General features: G+C 29.5%; 2 protein-coding genes across 8 annotated transcripts; one reads left to right on the top strand and one right to left on the bottom strand.

Annotated features, from left to right (window-relative positions):
* Window positions 1–9,602: 9,602 nt before the first annotated feature.
* Window positions 9,603–14,495, top strand: LOC137812023 (cold-responsive protein kinase 1). Of its 7 annotated transcripts, none has more exons than XM_068613894.1 (7): window positions 9,603–9,944; window positions 10,584–10,692; window positions 11,236–11,348; window positions 12,743–12,953; window positions 13,065–13,302; window positions 13,746–13,896; window positions 13,998–14,495. In XM_068613894.1, the coding sequence occupies exons 2-7, from the start codon at window positions 10,617–10,619 to the stop codon at window positions 14,310–14,312; spliced, it is 1,104 nt and encodes a 367-aa protein (XP_068469995.1). In that variant the 5' UTR covers window positions 9,603–9,944; window positions 10,584–10,616; the 3' UTR covers window positions 14,313–14,495. The 7 variants fall into 7 exon arrangements, 5 of the variants coding, with proteins under 5 accessions (XP_068469995.1, XP_068469996.1, XP_068469994.1 ...); XM_068613895.1 differs by having other exon boundaries at window positions 9,622–9,771; XM_068613893.1 differs by having other exon boundaries at window positions 9,622–9,944; window positions 10,589–10,692.
* Window positions 14,496–15,155: 660 nt separating this feature from the next.
* Window positions 15,156–18,018, bottom strand: LOC137812021 (clathrin light chain 1). Its single transcript, XM_068613890.2, has 3 exons — window positions 17,508–18,018; window positions 15,918–16,071; window positions 15,156–15,834 (listed from the first exon to the last, which is right to left on the bottom strand). Exons 1-3 carry the CDS (start codon window positions 17,846–17,848, stop codon window positions 15,397–15,399), a joined length of 933 nt encoding a protein of 310 aa, XP_068469991.1. The 5' UTR covers window positions 17,849–18,018; the 3' UTR covers window positions 15,156–15,396.
* Between the last annotated feature and the right edge of the window lie 1,544 nt (window positions 18,019–19,562).

The raw sequence follows: 19,562 nt of genomic DNA, 5'->3' as shown, positions 1-19,562 counted from the left end.
TATATTCGATGTATAACTCATATCTTACTAGTTATATTGTAATAGTCTTAGACAAAGACTATTATTAATACTAGTGGAAACACAGACGCGCAAGTGATTGCGCCTATGTCTACATTTTTCTCTTTTACTCAATTTTTACGATGATAGAAATAATTTTGAATGATTCGAAATTGAAAATAAAAAAATGGAGTGCAGAGAGTGATTAAGAGTGAATGTTATTTTCTTTTATATGTGAGATTTGGTGTGGAAATGTGAGCGTATGCTCTTTTTGTTGCCTTAAAATAAGGAACTAAAAAAAGAGTGAAGAAGTCATATAAAAACTGTACATTAATATTAATTTAAAAAAATAAAAAATAATTTTATTTTTTAAGTAATTCATATGAAATGAAAAAATACTATATTGTATTAATAAAATGAAATATATTAAATAAGAGTAAAATCAGAAAAAAATTGTGTATAAAAAAACGGTTGTCACTCTAATAGTATTATTTTGGTTAGGATAGTGTTATGATGTTTTATACTTAAAAAAAATCAAATACTCACAAAATGGAAAATTAAAAGATATTGGTATACTTATACAAAAATAAATATAGATAAGATGAAAGTAATTCAGAACACATATGTTATGAACGGTATAAAAAAACTAAAGCAAAAATATATTACTTTAAAAAAAATGATTTATTAAAATTGATCTTCACTTAGATACCTCCTACTAATATGATCTCATCAATAAAAAAAATAAGATACCTCCCACTAGTATTCTCTCATTAAGAAAGAAAGAAATAAAATATTTTTGTATACTTTCTAGAAAAAAAATATATTATTTATGCAATTAAATTATATATTTTTAAATAATTAAATTATTTTTAAAAAAATTATTCCTTCTATTTATTTTTTAAAAAATTGTATAGATTTTTTAATAGTAATTTTATTTAAATGAGTATTAATCAACTTTTTTATTTTCAGAAATTTAAATCTTTTTATTTATCAATTTAAATTACTGTTACGTTGAATTTGTTTTTTTACCATTTTTTCTATGTGTAGCATCATGTAATTTAATGAAACATTAGTTACTTCAATTTATAATATTAGATATATTTTAATTTTGAAATGCATAAGAAATTATAAAGTAACCCAATAATATTAAAAATAGTACAATAATTATTCGTCTTTATAAAATTGAAATAAGTACATAGATAAAAATAAATTAAAAATAAGAAAAAACATTAAAATATAAAGGATAATGATGAAAGAAAATTAAATCACTTACAAGTTAAAAGCTAGCTTAACTAACTTGTAATTATAAATTCTTAAAATAAATTACTTTAAGATACTTACCAGTACTCAGAATACTCATCCTTACTTTATATGTTAATTAATTAACTAGGTGATAGAGTTGCATAATTTTAATTATAATACATTGATAATGGAATCTATTGATATATAACTATAAATCATTATACTATTTAAAAATATTATACTTTTGTAATATTTTTTTTTAAAATTGCGCAGAGTTTTTTTTTTAATTGTATGATACTATAATATTCACTACAAGAAAACCATGAAATAGAAACCAATTTTTAGATATCAAAATAATTGCAATAGTAACTAAATTAGAGACCATTTTAGAAAAAAAAATGGTTTCTAAATTAGTTTCTATTAAATAGTTTCTAAATTGATATCTAATTAACAACCAATGTTTTTCTACCAAAATTAGATATCAATTTAGAAACTATTTAACAATAATAGAAACTAATTTAGAAATCAATTTGTTTTTTAGTTTCTAAAATGGTCTCTAATTTAGTTACTATTGCAACTAATTATTTTACTATCTAAAAATTGGTTTCTATTTCATGATTGTCTTGTAGTGATTCTTTTCCATAATACTTCATAAAAAATAACACTCGACTAATATGACTATCAATATATATTATATCACTAGTAATATATATATATATATATATATAATATATATATATATAAAATGTATCTATATTATTTCATAACTATTTTTAGGATCAATAATATTGAATGTTCGTCTATGGAGTATAATCATAAAACAAAATTGCATAACAATGATAAAAAAGAGAGTAAGTTACTGACAATAAATATTTTATTATATAAACATATTACACCAAAGTTTCATTAAACTTAAAATAAAACATAATCTCAAATTAAGGTAATTCATAAACACTTTGTATAGTCCATTTTCAAACACATTATATTTACAGGTGGATGTTGTTTAAATTTGATACATGGTAATAAATATTAGACATGTATCTTACAAAATACTTAGATTGAGTATCTCCTATTAGATTGAGTATCTTCTATCAAAGACTTGACTTGTTCTAAGTAAAATGATCTATAAGTGGATCTTAATTTTATAGGTTAGGGGAAATTTATTGTACTAATGTACATCCACCAATGTGTTTCAGATATACACAAATTTTCTCTCGACTTCGGTGATCGATCGACCAGTCAAAAATAATAAATAGCAGCTAAGGCAGATGTAGAGACTCTCTAAGAATTAGGGTCACATCCCATCAATTTCGGATAATGTCCCGAGAAATCAGGATAACCACCCAAGAAATCAGCTAACACTGATGTGTGCTAGATTCAACCCATCACTCAGATGATTCATGACTCAATGCGATAAATAATTCTCTATAGTGAGTAAGGTACTTTTTTAATTAATTATCACTATATACTTTTTAGACATAGTACTTACTTGATCGTCCGATTACCTTTTGCAGGTCAACCCTGACTGAGTGCTAAGGAATTAAGGAGAGTGAGTGTTTTAAAGTCTGAAGTGAAGCATTGAAGAGCAAGAAAGCGAAGCGATCGAGGAACCAACACTGCATTGTTACAGCCAATCACATGTACTATCTATACTCACTTTGTCTATAAAGGTACAAGTGTAACATTCACCAAATTAAAAACTTAAAAAAACATTACTAAAACAACTACAATTAAAATAGATTATTAAACTGGTTAAGAGAATTTTAATTATCAACTGATAGGATCAAGTACAACTTCAAAATACTTGCAGATAAAACTAAAATAGATTTTTTTAAAACAAAATTAAACTTATTCTAAATTCAATTCTTGGACATAAATGCTTTATATTCTGTTATATATATATTCTTGAAAATTATAATTAATGAAGACAAAACTTTAAAAAGATGGTAGGCATTTGTAACCAAATGTAGAACCATATACTAAAAAGGAAAAGAAATTGAAATAAGAAGGAAGGGAAATAGAGAGAGAGAGAAAACAAGAGTCTTTGATCCAACGTTCTCAATACTAGAAAAAAAATAAAAAGTTTGGTTTAAAATATTAATGTCTAAAGTGTTCTTTTAAATATATTATTAACCCTGTAATGAATCTGTTTAGTCAATAAACCATTCTTGCTTTTGAAAACTCCGTTTGGAATTTGGCATGACCATGTCAAAACAACAAAATTGTGGAAAAATATTCAATTATTATAACGACAATGACAACCCTAAAAAACCAGAAAGAAAACACTGACAACGATAATGTGATCTTTTGCCTTCTCTTTTCGCTACCTATTTACCAAATTTATTATTTTTTGTCAATATCAAATGAAATTTATTTTCATATTTCATATATTTATCATCTAAATTCAAATATTTCAATCTTAATTTACTTTAAGTATTTATATTTTATAGATCTAATGATTCATACATATATTTATGGACCACATTCACTTTTCTCACAGCTGAAGAGAATTTTCTTGTGTCTATACCAGAAGACATTTCATAGGTTGTTGGAAACTTGATTTTTGTATGGGTGTGAAATTGACAATTTTAGGATTCTTTATATGTTAAAATAATCAATTGGAAAAAATTTGTATGAAATATTTTTTATTAAATCAACTAACTTAGAAATTTTCAAATTTAATTAACTTTTAAGCATTTCAAATTTTAATTGGCATATTTATTAGTTTTTACCAAACATATATGCAGTGAAGGAGAAAGAGATTAAGGGTTTTTTTTACCATGATGAGTTATTTTTTTTTTGTTTTTACCAAAATGGGGTCCGTTTAAAAAAAATTACAAATTTAGGCAAGTCGTGTCAATTCGGTATGACTTCATATGCAGAAGTCGTCCCAATTAGGCACGACTTCTGCCATGTCATACTAAAGTTGTGCCAACTTAGCACGACTTCTGCCCCGTCATACTAAAGTCGTGCCAACTTGGCACGACTTCTGCCCCATCATACAGAAGTCGTGTCAACTTGGCACGACTTCTGCCACGTGACAAGATTAATAATAAAATTCAATTCAAGTTTGATTATTAATTTCCTCATTTTCTTTATCTATGTATTTATTCATTCATAACACTCTTATAACATTTATTTTCTTTATCTATGTATTTATTCATTCAATTCAAACATGATCCATACACAATTATCTAATTTTTTGTTCCTTAAAACTAACACTCTTAGAAAATTATGTATCAAATTAATTTTTAACATTACATAACTTACTACCCAATATATAAACAATAAAATTAAAAAAAAAAATTATGACGTGGCAGAAGTCATGTCAAGTTGTCACGACTTCAATATGACAGAGCAGAAGTTGTGCCAAGTTGGCACGACTTTAGTATGACATGGCAAAAGTCGTGCCTAATTGGGACGACTTCTGCATATGAAGTCGTGCCACGGCACGACTTGCCTAAATTTGTAATTTTTTTTAAACGGACCCCATTTTAGTAAAAAAAAAAAAACCCATCATGATAAAAAACCGAGATTAAGTCTGCGAATTAAAATAAAACTAATTCAATGTAATATAATTGAATATATTCTCAATTAATATATACAACTATTTTCTTATCAAAATATATAAAAATAGTTAGAATATAATAATAATAATATTCATGATTTTTACATTTTCAAATAAGTTGTGATATATAATACGTTTATTTTTATTTTTAATAATTTATTTTAAGAGACATATTTAAGAAAAAGTTTAATTAATTTAAATTATAAAATTTGTGTTATTATTACTAGATTTAATTACACATTTTCCATTTTTTTAAGATTCTACTAATTTGTTAAATATTTAATGAATGTTGAAAATAAAAATAAAAACGAAATGATACCAAAAAAACGTTTCTTAGCAAAATAAAATATTATAAAACAAAGTAGTTTTATTTTTTTATTTTTTTTTTCGTAACACTTTAACACGTTGTTAAGTATTTAATAAATAGGAAATTTATTCAAAAAAATTTAAAAAATATAATGAAAAGGCATTTATAAAATTTAGATGATAAAATTCAAAAGTTATGATAATTTAGTAATTAAATGTAAAATTAAGCCTTATTATTATTTTTATTTTGAATAAAATATTTAACATTTTAATAATTGTCTTTTAATATTTGACAAACCCTTAAATGCCAATATGGTATTTTAACACAAGTGAATTTAAGACTTAAATTTCTTAAGTATGATATTTAGTTAAACTTTTTTTTTTATAGAAAAAATGTGGTGGAAAGAAGCTAAATTTAGAAGTTGTCAACTATATTATTTAGTAAAAATTACATTTGTTTAATTTATTATTATTAATTGTACGTCAAATATTTTTTAATATTACTCATAAGCTAAAAATATTTTCAAATAATAAATATATTTCTTAATATTTTTAATCTTTATACATTGTTTTAAATTATGAAATATGTAAGTTGAATTTTAGTGAAGATATTCCCGTGATTAGAATATGATTGAAAAATGAGTTTCTCTAGACAATTTTTTTGATAAATACTTCTAGAAAACAAAACTAAGAAAAAAAAAACTTATTTTGTAAGTTAAGATTAATTTACATACAATTTAAAATTTTAAATAATTTATACTAGGAAAAGTTATTAAGAAAACTTATAGTACATAAAGTTAGTTTATATAATTTGTTCTTCTTCAAGTGATTATGAACAAAATTATTTGAATAGTCTCAATGTTGATTTTATATGTATCAAACTTTGTAAAGTTTAAGATTGACGAACTTGTAGGTAAAATGACTTAAGACTTAAAGAATTGTAGTTCAATGTACACAAGTTTTCTTACATTTAGTAGGTCAATGGAAGGTCAAACTTAATAGAGTGCCAAACTTGATAGAAAGTCAAACTTGGGTAATTCTAACTAATTACAAACAAGTATCCTTAAATTAAATTTTCGAGTTCTTGATTCTTAAAAAGATTATTGAGGTATAAATTATAAATAGTTGAAGAAAATATTTGATATTAAAAGAAGTATAAAGATTATTAAAAGTTAAGATATATAAATAAAATGTGTATATATATTGAATGATTAATATTGAATGATTAATATCTATTTTTACTTGATGAATTTAGTCAAAACTCATATTTATGTTATCTGTTGTATATAAAATATTGAAGTTAGATAAAAGTACCATCGAAAATAAAGGTATTTTTAGAAAGTATTTGGTGCAAAATGACATTTAAATTCGAGATATTTGATTAAACTTAAAAAGTGTATGTTAATTAATTCACGTTGAATAGTATGAAGTAATAAAATATAGGTAGTCAAATTTGTCGAGAAATGAATTTCTATAGATTTTAAGATTCCTTATTTATAGGGATAACTTAAATGTTGGAGAACTTTGAAGGAATTGAAGCTTCTAGAATTTGTGCAACCATGACTTTCTGACTCATGCATATTTATGGTGACATCACTTTCATTCAAAATATTAAATTTAATATTTGTTAGAATCTATCTAAGACTTACACGGAATCTCAACTATTGATTTTATCCAAATTTAATAGTTTAATTTGTTCACTTCAAAATAATATAAAATCTCAACTACATCGTATATCCATTATTATGAGCTCATTTGAATTATGAAATTTAATAAATTAATGGTTGAATGAATGTAAAATATAGAATAAATTATCGTAGTATATATATATATATATATATATATATATATATATATATATATATATATATATATATATATATATATATATATATATATATATACCAGTCGAGTTTGAATGATAAATGAAGGTCTCAGCATGTAATAAGAATAGCCATTTTCATTAACTAATAGAAGGTTATCGAAATCAAACAATGATTAAGCATCAGGTAATACACTTTTAATTATGATAAAAAATCTTGATCCGACCCAATAACAAAGGATCTATGATAATCATATAAGTAATCACAGATCTCGAAAAAAGGTACGTCATCATCACGGTCTCACTTGAGTGTCGGAGTGTCCTTTGCAGGTACCATCTAGACTTTGAGTTTACGAGAAAAAGGAGGAGGACAATGAAAGAAGAGAAGGAGGAAGTAAAGTGAAGAGAAGAGGCACGGAAAATGAAGGTAATAGTTCTTTCAGTCCCAACTTGTTTGAGAATATATATATATATATATATATATATATATATATATATATATATATAAAAGTTTGAGATGAAAGATATTGGTCTCACGAGGTGAATACTTGAGATGAATATACAAAGGAACCAGATAGTTGGGGTGTAGTGTTATGTTTATCTTAACAAGGATATTTGAAAAAGGTTGTTGAGAAGTTTATGATATATGAATCTAAACCAATGAGTACATATTTAGATCATCACACAAAGTTATCGACTACCTAAAGTTCTAGTTTTGAGGAAGAAATGAAGGATATAAATCCTATTTCATATTCTAATGGAATAAAGAGCATCATGTACAAGATGGTGTCTAGTGGACCGAATCTAGCACATGTTGTTAGTATGGTTAGCAGATTTATGTGGAACCCTCGACGTGCTCATTAGGAGATTTTGAAGTGGACATTAAGATATTTAAACAAAACAATATTGTCATGTGGACAGGTGTATAAAGAGTCTACCTATAACAAAGAAGCTCTATAAGGGTTTGTGGATGCAGATTATACAAAGAATATTGACACTAGAAAGTCAATTTTAGGTATGTTTTCACACCATTTGAAACTATAGTTTGTTGGGAAAATAGTTTGAAATCAATGGTGAATTTATTTATTACTCAAGTTGAGTATATCGTGCTCACATAAGGGGTGAACTGCAATCGAAGAAGATGATAAAAGAATTAGGTATTGTACAAGACTGTGACTAGTTTTTGCGATGTCATACATTAAGTTTATCATCAAATATTCGATGAGAGAACCAAACACATTGATGTTAGATTTCACTTTGTTAAAGACATTGTTAAGTCTAGTGAAATCACAGTTTTGAAGATAGTTTCAGAAAAAAAAAAAAAATCATTTACTAAATTTTTAACAAGAACGATATTCAAACATTGCTTAAAAATGATTAATTTTCCATTTGAGGATAAATAAAGATTATATGATTTTTTTCATCATTTGAAGTCAAAATGGAAAATTGTGATTTATTGATTCTAAATCACATTCGTCTAATGAAAAAAAAAATCATCTACTAAAAATGTGTCTAATTTTTATTTTTTTTGCATTAGTGTTCAATTCAGTTAGACTATACCATTTACTTACTATGTAGTAGCTCTTTTAAATATTTTGTAGTCTTACATAGAAAAACACACAAATTCTATAAGTACGCAATAAACACTCTATTGAGACACACTCATTATACTTAGAATCTTATAATATAATACAATTAATTTTTTATACTATATCAATAAAGTTGTTGAATATTTTTATTTATTTATGAAGTATTAATTCTTCTTACTTTTAGTTAATAATGTTTTATTTTTTTCGGCAAAAGTTAATATTGTTTTATAACAAAATGTTTAAGAGTTAGTTTGTTAAGAAAGTTTAATCTTTATTTACGTAACTAACTTAGAAGATCTCATTAATCATTACCTTGTTAAAAAAACAGTAAATAGTAAGAAATGTGAAATCCTATAACCACTCAAACAATTCCAAAGAGTTGACAGAGTTTGGTCAAGTAACTAAGATAAGGTTTTGTATGTTTGACATATAACAAGTTTTAAGTCTTTATAATTATCTTTAAAGTTAAGACGCGTTAATAATTTTCTTTATAGGTTAACAATAATTTTTTTTTCTCAATCATTAAATTAATTTATATATGATTTAATTTATACAAACCTTTCCAAATTAACTTATCCCAAACCTTATTTTTAATTTATATAAAAATCTTGTTTCATTCTCACTTAATTAGTCATAGTTGAAAAAGATTGACCTTCTTAGTTCTTCTGTTTTTTAAATATAGTTTCACACCCTCCAAATAAAGTATACTTATTTAACAACCCACTTTAATAAAATAATAACTTTTTGTCTTTATATATATTATTTTTAATTTTTAATCGTAATAATCTTAACCAGAATGATTAAAAGAGAATAAAATAGTACCAAGGCAATGAATAAGTTTTAAACTAGAAACTAAATGATAAAGTTTGTATAACTATAAACACCATTCAATAGGAAAACTTGACTTTTTGTAACGAGACATAACTTTTCTTCTATAATTTAAAACAAAAAAAGTGCTGAAATATGAAGAAATGAACACTAGGAAAAGAGTAATGAAAAAAAAGTATAGAAATAAAATTGATTTCAAAACCTTAATTAAATCATTGAATTTATCAAATTTTAACCAACATAAAGGTTCACAATTGAGACATCCTTAAAAAACAGTAGAATGAATGCATTGAGTTAGACATGGATTTGGATGGAAAGAGTGATTGGTGTTGGTTGGAGATAGTCTTTAGCAGCCTGAGGGAGGTGGAGCCTAAAGAAGAAACGGTCATTCCTGTGGCAAAGAGTTGGACCAAAACCAAGTGAGAATACAACACAACAACGCATTACTCGTTATCGCCGCAAAGACCAAGCACACAACATAAACCACTTCTTTTTAATACCATTCTTTCCCCTCTCTCTTCAATTTTCAACTCATTCCTATTTAACCACCTAACTCTCATTAGACTTTAGCATTTTCTTTGGGCTCCTAAAGGTGATCATAGTTTTTCGTTTACTTTTCTCCCTTGTTTCCCAGAAGGGGTTCTTGTCCCAAATGGGGTTCCTCACTTTCACACGTTAAAGGTGTAGTCTTTCTGGATGATAAGCTGAATGCTCAAATCGGATTGCGATTATGAGCTGATCTGGAAATGGGGTTTTGTTTTGGGAGTTGATTCTTCTCTCTTCTGTTTTTCGTTTTTTGGGTTGGTGAAATTGGAAAATTTTGAAAACTTGTAATTGTCCTTCAGTTTAGTTTGGTGTTTTTTGTCTGTACAAAGTCTTCTGAAGGATCTAAGTTTGATCACCGATTCAGCAGAAAAGAAATATAAGAATGGAACAATTGATATGAAAATTTTAAACAATTGACTTTTATTGAAATTTCTGTTATTGAGTCCATGTAATTGGGTTCGGTTTGTGAGAATTTTAATATTTCTTTTCGTTATATTTACCAAGTTCAGCAATCCGTGTCAAGTTGTTGGACAAAGTCGTGAATCATTTCAGTGGAGCGTGTTGTTTATTCTAGCTTGTTAAAGCGTGTGCTTGAGTTCCGTGCCTTTGCATTGCTATATCTATAGTGTTTGCAATTAAAGTGTATAAATTGCACTTTTCACTTATGTTGAAATATGGTAAATAGTGCAGAGTGTAGCAGTCGCATCCCAGGATCATTATGAGTTGTGGCTGCTTTGGAGCCTCAACTCTCAAGAAGAAAAGGAGCCCTTCTCATACTCATAACGAGATTGATGGTGAGGGTGGTTGTTGATTACTTGTTCTGATATTCTGCAGCCTTTCAACAATGGTAGACTAGACACTATTGATTGCATGTTTCTTGTTCCTTTTATTGGCTTTAGCTTTACCAATGAGCCTGCACTTTCTGACTGTCAATTTTCCCTGATCGCTAATGTATAGAACAGTGATGCATTGAATAATGGTTCGACTTGAGTATTATTAATCAAGCCATCTTGCATAGTTGCATTTTGGTCACTATCATAGGCAGGTCTGACAAGAGCAACAGTTCATTAAGTTGTAGACTTCAAAAGATAAATGTGTTCATTTAGTTCATACATAGGTAAAAAATAATCTAAGAAGTTGGAACACACATAATTGGGGATTTTTACTAGTTTTTGGGTGTTTTTTTATGAGGTACAATAATGATGTTTAAAAGCGTTCTGCTATATATATTTAGGGATACTTTTATAAGTATAATTTTTTTGTTTTTCCTATTTATCACTATTTTTCATATTTTTTCTATTTTTTTGATTGTGATATACAAATCTTTTGTTTCACAGGCTTTCCACTTGATAATGTTAAGAATTTTTCTGATAAAGACCTGAGACTGGCCACTGATAACTATCATCCAAGCAAAAAGCTAGGACGAGGAGGTTTTGGAACTGTTTACCAGGTATTTAGGTCACAGACTCTATTATAAGTTGTAAAAATATGGAATTAATATGCCTGTTGATCAGTTGTAACAATACCAAAAAAGATTATTTCAGAGGTTTCTGTGCTACAAGAGGGCTATTTTTAATTTTCTCTTTTAACTTATATCTTTCTGTAATGTTGAATTAAGATTTCTTTTGTTATACCAGTGCCAATCTTAGGCCAACTAGGTATCTGTATTATCCAAAGGAAGACACTACTACACTGTTCTTGTGGCAGTAAAACCATCATGACGTTCAAAACCCCATTTACATGATCTAGATATGCATTGCTATTCATGTGACTTGTTGTTCTATTCTTGAACTTACACACATGAGCCAATGGGAATTGTTTGCTCCTCTCACTTGACATGCTCCACTTACTAGGGTACACATTGCATTACAATTCTTATGAAGTGATAGGCTAGTTTGTTTATAAAATTATAAGGGATAAATTGTAACAAATGGAAATGGAATGGTTACTGCTAGTTAAAGGATAATAAAGGAAAATGAGGGATTGCAAGTGGAGGAAGCACATGATGTAACTCAATAGGTGGCAGCTGATGCACGTGATTTGGGAAGGAGAATGAGTGAGAGGATCAAAATAACCAACCCATGCCTGAGAGACTATGTATGCGGTGAGGCACTAGTATTTAGCAGGGTTGATTATCAACAGAAGGGCGATGGAATTCTAATTTCTCTCTTGGAAGTTCTCTGATTCTGTTACCTTGTCAATTTCTTGTTCTTTTATTCTCTCTGTATAGCAATATTGGTTTTGACAATCATTCCACTCTCCATATGCTTGCTTACATGATACATACAGATATTGATTTCCTTCATATTGCTCAGTTGGTTATTCTTATACATAAACATAAACTTCGCATAAATTTGATTTTGGCATTCAATGACCCACAATATAAAAAGGTGCCATGCCCATCATTTCTGGTTGAAATATTTATTTCTTGTACCCCTTTATTGACATCATAGAATCTTGCTTTCATGCTTGGACTATTAGTTATAAGATTTGAGCACTGTCAATTTTCTCTGAGAAAGTGAGAGAGGCTTTCTTATGTGGGTACAAACAATGCTTCTATTTTGTGCTAAAATCACTCTTTTATATTTTCTAAAATCATAAAACTGAAGGATGTATAGAAATGGGTACAAAAGAGATGCCTCTTATTCAGCTTACCTTTTCCCTCGCCGGAGGCCTTATTAAAACCTCCTTTCTCACAGAAAGACAAATTTAGAATTTATGAGGGTTCTTTACTGCTTTAGCTTAGTTAAGCTAAGGTACCAAGAAATAACGTCACATTTTTGTTATTTTATCCTCCTCTTGATTGCTAAGTCCGTACTAAATAGCTGTGTTGAAATTTGCCAGGGAACCTTAAAAGATGGAAGACAGGTAGCAGTGAAAACGCTTTCAGCTGGGTCAAAGCAGGGAGTTCGTGAATTTATATCTGAAATTAAAACTATATCAAATGTTAAGCATCCAAACCTTGTTGAATTGGTTGGTTGCTGCGTTCAAGAAACCAATCGCATATTAGTTTATGAATATGTGCAAAATAACAGCCTTGATCGTGCATTACTTGGTAAATTTCCAAATGTTTTGCTGTGAATTATGGAATCACTAACCAAGATCCATATGCAGATGATAGGATGAAACAATAACTTTTTTTTTTCTTTTATTCAACATTTTGTAGGTGCTAGAGGTTCAAATATCATATTAGACTGGAGAAAAAGATCTGGTATTTGCATGGGTACTGCTAGAGGTCTTGCATTTCTTCACGAAGAACTTGTGCCACACATTGTGCATAGAGACATCAAGGCAAGCAACATACTACTTGACAGACATTTCAATCCAAAAATAGGAGATTTCGGGTTGGCTAAATTATTTCCAGATGACATTACTCACATTAGCACAAGGATTGCTGGAACAACGTAAGTTATACCTCAGATTCATGGTTAAAATTTTTATGGTTTTTTTTGTTGCTACTATCTAGTAAAATATTAGAAGGTGAAAAAACTCTTCATATTTGGTGATCCTTCACCAATCACCATCTGGTTATGACAGCCGAACTAGCAATGTTAGTGATAAAACTTCAGGGTCAATCAGGATATCTGAATTAATGTTTTCTGAACGTACTAGGTACCATGTTTTGTTATAGAATGTTCGTAAGTCAGTTGAATTCAGTTGCACTGGACCCGAGCATTACAGCTCACTGGTTCCTCAACATATGCTCTACATCAATTTTTATGTTTATATTTAATGTTCTACAGTTTCCCAAAGAACCAAGTAGATAGTTAGTTGCATTTTCAAAATTGTTCAATGTATACTTGGACAGTGGATCTCACTAATGTTCTGCTTTGGTTTGAAAATGCAGTGGTTACTTAGCACCAGAATATGCAATGGGTGGCCAGTTAACCCTTAAGGCTGACGTATATAGTTTTGGGGTTCTTATTCTTGAAATAATCAGTGGTAAAAGCAGTGCCAGGACAAACTGGGGAGGGTCCAACAAATATCTCTTGGAATGGGTATGTATATTTCATCTTCCCATATATATGCAACCTATGTGTTCATTCTTGTCAATGTGGACTTGGTCTGGACTTGATGATCTTTATTTTTGCAACAACAGGCCTGGCAACTGTACGAAGAAGGGAAACTGTTGGAGCTTGTGGATCCAGACATGGGTGAATTCCCTGAGGAAGAGGTAATTAGGTACGCGAAGGTTGCTTTTTTCTGCACACAAGCTGCAGCAAGTAGAAGGCCAATGATGTCCCAAGTGGTGGATATGCTGTCCAAGAACACGAGGCTGAATGAAAAGCAACTAACAGTACCAGGGTTTTTCCAGGATTCAGGAGCATCTTCTCAAAAGAAGTCATCCTTTGAATCCACAAGCTATCAATTTAGCTCTAACCCTTCCAGTATTACTCAGTTGGCCCCACGGTGAAGCATAAACTAGTGATCTGTGAATTGCAGAGTTAAAAAATAGTAGAGAGAGAAAGAACAAAGAGGGATTGTCTTCTTTTTTTCTTTTTTCTTTTTTTACAATTTTCTCTTTTTTGTATATTATTTTTTAAGAATGTATTTTAATTTATAAGATGGGCTTGGATAAGTTTTCTTTTTTGAAAAAGGGTTTTATGATTTTTTTTGTGATAGATTTTTCAAAGTAATTGCCCTTTAACTTACGATAAGAAAATATCAATGTTTGGGTATCTCTTGATACTGAAAAATAATTGATTTTATGTTGTTAAGCTACCTTTTATGTTTAAAAAATTAATTTGTTTTCCAAATAAGCTAGTCTAAACCCATTTTTTATTAAAATATTCATAATTTGCTTTAACCCTTTAGTATATAATAATTAATTAATTCAAACATTATTCTCAAAAAACGAATTTCCTATATTTTTAACTTAAGGCCGGCCTTTTTTTAGTGTTTGGTTTAATTAATTTAAGAAATTATTACTTCTTTTGGCCAAAACTGTCATATTCAAGCTATAAACAATTTCAAGCTCACCTTTGAAAATGTCCAATCGATTCTAAAACTAGACTTAGACTAACGAAATTATGAATTTTGCCATTTTATTTCAGGTGACAATAGAAGAAGTCAAACAAAATAATATTCCTTGTAGAAAAATGCTAATCTATAATATCTTGGTCAAAATCAATTTTACGAGCTCACAAAGAACTAAGATAATAAAAAAAATACCTAGGCTCAAGAATTAAAATATAAATAGGGAGACAGGACACCAAATACACAAACAATAAAATGTAAAAATAAAAAGCAATAATCATAGAAGACAAAAAATACTCTTTATTTTAGATGATATATTAAACCCAACATATGAATTTCCAAGGTCATATAATAGTCAATCAAGGATACAATTGATACAAAACCTCAATGTTGAAAACAAATTGCAAACCAAAAAAGCCATAGAAGCTAATAGTATGACAAAAGGATCCGTAAAGAATTGCCAGGAGAATAAGGATAGCAGAAGAAAGATTGTGAGGGCTATAGTATGCAAAATCAGACACTTATGTAGAAGAATGCTCCTCAGGGGGTACTGGAGCTTCTTTCTGGGGTAAATCGTCAGTACCGTTATTGGTGGTGGCATCCTTTGGTTGTGATCCAGGTGTACCTTCTGGTGCAGATCCATTAGTTTTAGGTGCTGTTTCTTTTCCATCTTTCCCATCTTTGGAGTCTTTAGCAGGTGCAGGGGGAGGGGGAGGGGGAATCATGTGAGGTGGTGGTGTATGCTTCAGCTTCAACAATATCTGCCTCAACCTAGAAAGATCTGTGGGTTTGCCAGGCTTTGGGCCTTGGACAACTGTGATTGATGGCTTCTTATCCTGATCCTTTTTGCCTCTTCTCTTCTCAATGTTGGGAACCTCACGAGGAATTATCTCCCCTATAGCTTTCCAGTAATTTTTGTCAGCCTCTTTGTGGAATTTCTCTTGATTAGCCAGGTATAACTGCTCCATAAGTTTATTTCTTAAGTTATAACATATAAAGATAATTGCGAATATACTATATATGTGTTGCGTGTAGAAATTACCTTTTCCCTTTCTCTGTTTTGAACCCTGTTGGTTTCAACATTAAGCTTCCTTTTCTCATAGAAAGCCACCTTATACTCCTCGGCTTCCTCAATAATCTTCATTCTCATTTCCTTTTCCCTTTTCTCCTTCTCCTCAAGCTGAATGGCATTTTGACTGCAAAATGAATTCACTTTTGTTAATCGATTACAGCAAACATGCAATAGATCTTTAATCTTAATTGGAAAAGATGAAAGTGCAAGCAAGACACTGTGTTTACCATAGGTTCAAGAATAATTTTTCCTCAGAAAATCAAACAAACGGAATTTGTATTAATGGTCATATTTAACATTTTTATAGAGTATATTAATAACATAATTATATTTTAAACATTCCTTTTTATGCATTATATTGCCATCTTCCAGGATGAACCATACAAAATAAAACACATCCGATACCAATATTTATAAAAGAGAAATGGCACTGCCAACAATTATCAGGTTCTCTGATTTTATTGAATAATTACCAACTCCAAATTCAGGGTATTTAGGAATATGAACTTGAAATGACAGCAGTTTATGAAATAATTTTTTAAAAAAGAACCCCCTCCCTTAGTTGCATGTAAAGTTATGCACCACATAAAAATTAACGTAAATATTAAATATTTCATATTAAATTAGAATCCTAATTTCACCATAGGCTACTTAATATTAAAGGAAAACTTGAATTATGCAGTTTATGAATCAAAACATCATTAGTTTATCTTCATTGAGCCTACAGTAGATGCTCAATGCATGACGTAAAGAGAGAAATCAAACATTAGAAATACAAAATAATGTGCCACAGTTATAAATAGATAGAATCAGTGTCAATGTAAACCTACGTAAGTTCAAAGTTCACACAAGATGAATCTTATGTACTTACACCAGGTTCTGTTACTCCCTGGACTACACAAGCAGAAGCAACGGGAAAGGAGAAAAATAAATAAATTCTAATAGGAAATATGCTGGGAGGATTTGTCACAATTCTCCCCAAGTTTAATCATCATCAGATAAGGACATTTGTAAATTGCTTCCCTGGGGAAGAGACGATAACGGAAAATGGAAGACTGAATGTAGTGAACTGGAATACGATCATCTCACTTCAACCGCTCAACAAAGATAATCGATCCTTCCACCATTTTATTAATGCAAGAAAATGCGCACACCATTCAGATCAACCAACCTGTAGAATCAGCTCTGACTGGAGTCCAAGCTGCATAGCATCCAACAACTACTATTTTCACGTGACAAAATTTACTCTCTAAAACACTAACCACTCAGATCCAACATCCACATTACCAGTAAGAGACCATGGCAGATAAAAACCGGTGAATGCAAATCAATTACTCCCACCAAAGCACAAAATTATACTAAGCGGAATCATACAAATCAATCACTCAAGTAACTATTCCAAGTAAAATTGGATCGAACAACTTCATCAACTCGCTTCTTCCTATTCCCAATCCTAACCGATTAGATCTAAGCGAACTCAAACAAGATCTGACAAATTCACAAAACAAACCGAACTCTTAAAACTAAAAAAAAAAAAAATAGACAGGGAGAGAGAGTTACCGGCGCCACTCCCGAAGGACGTAGCCTTCCTCCGGCTCCATTTCTCCCAGCGGCGGCAGCACCGGTCCGTCGGAGACAAAAACACCGTTGCTATAGCCGTTTTCGGAGCCATTTTCATTCCCATTCTCGACAACGTGCTGTTGCTCGAAGGGAGACTGGGTGTAGCCTGGATCGGGATCGCTGAAGCCGAATATATCCGGTGAAGCCGCCGCCACGTGGTCGATGGGGACGTCGTCGGCGGGAAAGGTGGAGAAGTCGCCGTAGCCGGAGAAGGTGTCAGCGGCGGCGGGGGCGGCGAAGTGGTCGTCCTCGACGGTGAAAACGTCGAAGGTGGAAGACATGTCTCTCGGATTTTTGTCTCTCAAGAAATTGGTATTTTCTTTTTCTCCGTTCTTTGAAGCGCTTTGAACGGAATAGAGAGAGATCAGTGAGGAACACACACTTTCGTTACTTTTGCTTGACTTTTCAAATAATTAACGGAGAAAAGAAAAGTAACAAAAATATCTGACATAATTTCGAATTTAATTGAAATGTACTTTCTCAATTATATTTTCGTTCAATTACATATAATAGATTTTTAATATATAACAGTATGAGTTACCTTTTACTAATAAGCTTATTAATCTTTATAATCATTAAAATTTATATTAGTTCACATAAAATTGAATTTCCTAATCTCCTATTCAGTAAAGCGTGAATGGACTCGCCAACAATATTCATAACTTAAAAAATTGCATTTTTTAAAATTTTAAAAATAATATAATTGAAACGTTATAAATATTTAAAATATATTTTAATTTATGGTAAGAAATATTGAAAAATAAAGTTGAATGGAATAATTATATGAAAGTTAATATTATGCGTTGCGTGTAAAACAAATAGTTAAATTTAAGAGCGTTATATGTTTTAGAGTTAAAGTAAATAGTGATACTTAACTGTTATTTTGGAGAAAAAATTGTGTACTAAATTTAAAAATCTCAATTATATATTATTACAGATAATTAATATGCTGCAAAAAAAATTATTACAATGACTTTTCAAATCAGTAGTTGAATTATGCGTTTGTCATGGACATATTTTATTTTTTATCCACTACAAACAATGCTTCATTTTTTTACATGATAAATAAAATGTAATCCGAAGAATTGTATTGATTTGAGAGAAAAGATTTCAAGAGGCGTTTGATTGAATTTTTGAATGACTGAGGTTTGTTATTTATAACAATGCAAAACAAGAAATCATAACATAATTAAACTAGCTGGCTCCCACGATTTATTAACCGACTACATCAATTCAAAAAATCGTGGTCTTCAAGGATTAAAATCAGGATATTTCTTCTTCAAATCATAGAAGAATTCCCAAGTAGAATCTTCTATTAACCGGTGCTTCCACTTGACCAACACCTTGGTGACAGCTTTGTTGTCTCTCTTGACAGTTGTTCTATCCAGAATTCTTAGGTTCTTTTTTATCCATTGTTGCATAGTTCAAATTCCATTATATATTTATTAAGACGAATTTATTAATGTTTTTATTTATTTGATTTGTACATTTTTAAATATTTATTATTTATAATTTTCATTACTTATTATTTCTTTTCTTAATTGGGTTGTAAAATCGTCTATAAATAGAGAGTGTAATCACATTGGTAAAATACATTAGAAATACATTGCATCTATTTTTTTTTAACTTGGTATCAGAGCTTCTGATTTGGAACACTCTATTTCTGCAATCTTTTGGGAGTCTTCATTGCTTCAATTACTTTTTTGGGCATCATTCATTGTTGCAAATACTTTTCCGAACAACCTTCATTGCTGCAAATACTTTTCCGAATAACCTTCATTGTTGTAACTTTTCTTCTCCTCCGTTGATCACTACCACCATCATTGACCGCCGATCGTCGTTGACTGTTGCTGCCGGAAAAAAATTTCAGCATTTTTTTTCAAACAGAATCACCACCAGCTTTTCTTGCAAAGCCCAATCGGTTTTGTCTTATTTTTGTCAACTCTTACTCCATTGACCACCACCTTGCACCATTGACCGTTACTGTCACCACCG

The sequence above is a fragment of the Phaseolus vulgaris genome, chromosome 2 (genome assembly GCF_051622355.1).
Source record: "Phaseolus vulgaris cultivar YP4 chromosome 2, ASM5162235v1, whole genome shotgun sequence".
Classification (NCBI taxonomy): Eukaryota; Viridiplantae; Streptophyta; class Magnoliopsida; order Fabales; family Fabaceae; genus Phaseolus; species Phaseolus vulgaris.
The sequence above is the reverse complement of the archived record's forward strand: the minus strand, read 5'-3'. Positions and strand labels throughout refer to the sequence as shown.

Excerpts from the sequence above, each read along its gene's own strand:
- LOC137812023 (XM_068613894.1), top strand. The coding sequence starts at position 10,617 with ATGAGTTGTGGCTGCTTTGGAGCCTCAACTCTCAAGAAGAAAAGGAGC. Across the intron at positions 11,349-12,742 it reads GTTTTGGAACTGTTTACCAG|GGAACCTTAAAAGATGGAAG; the intron begins GTATTTAGGTCA and ends GAAATTTGCCAG. Across the intron at positions 12,954-13,064 it reads CCTTGATCGTGCATTACTTG|GTGCTAGAGGTTCAAATATC; the intron begins GTAAATTTCCAA and ends AACATTTTGTAG.
- LOC137812021 (XM_068613890.2), bottom strand. The coding sequence starts at position 17,848 with ATGTCTTCCACCTTCGACGTTTTCACCGTCGAGGACGACCACTTCGCC. Across the intron at positions 16,072-17,507 it reads GTCCTTCGGGAGTGGCGCCG|TCAAAATGCCATTCAGCTTG; the intron begins GTAACTCTCTCT and ends TTCATTTTGCAG. Across the intron at positions 15,835-15,917 it reads AAAACAGAGAAAGGGAAAAG|TTATACCTGGCTAATCAAGA; the intron begins GTAATTTCTACA and ends CTTATGGAGCAG.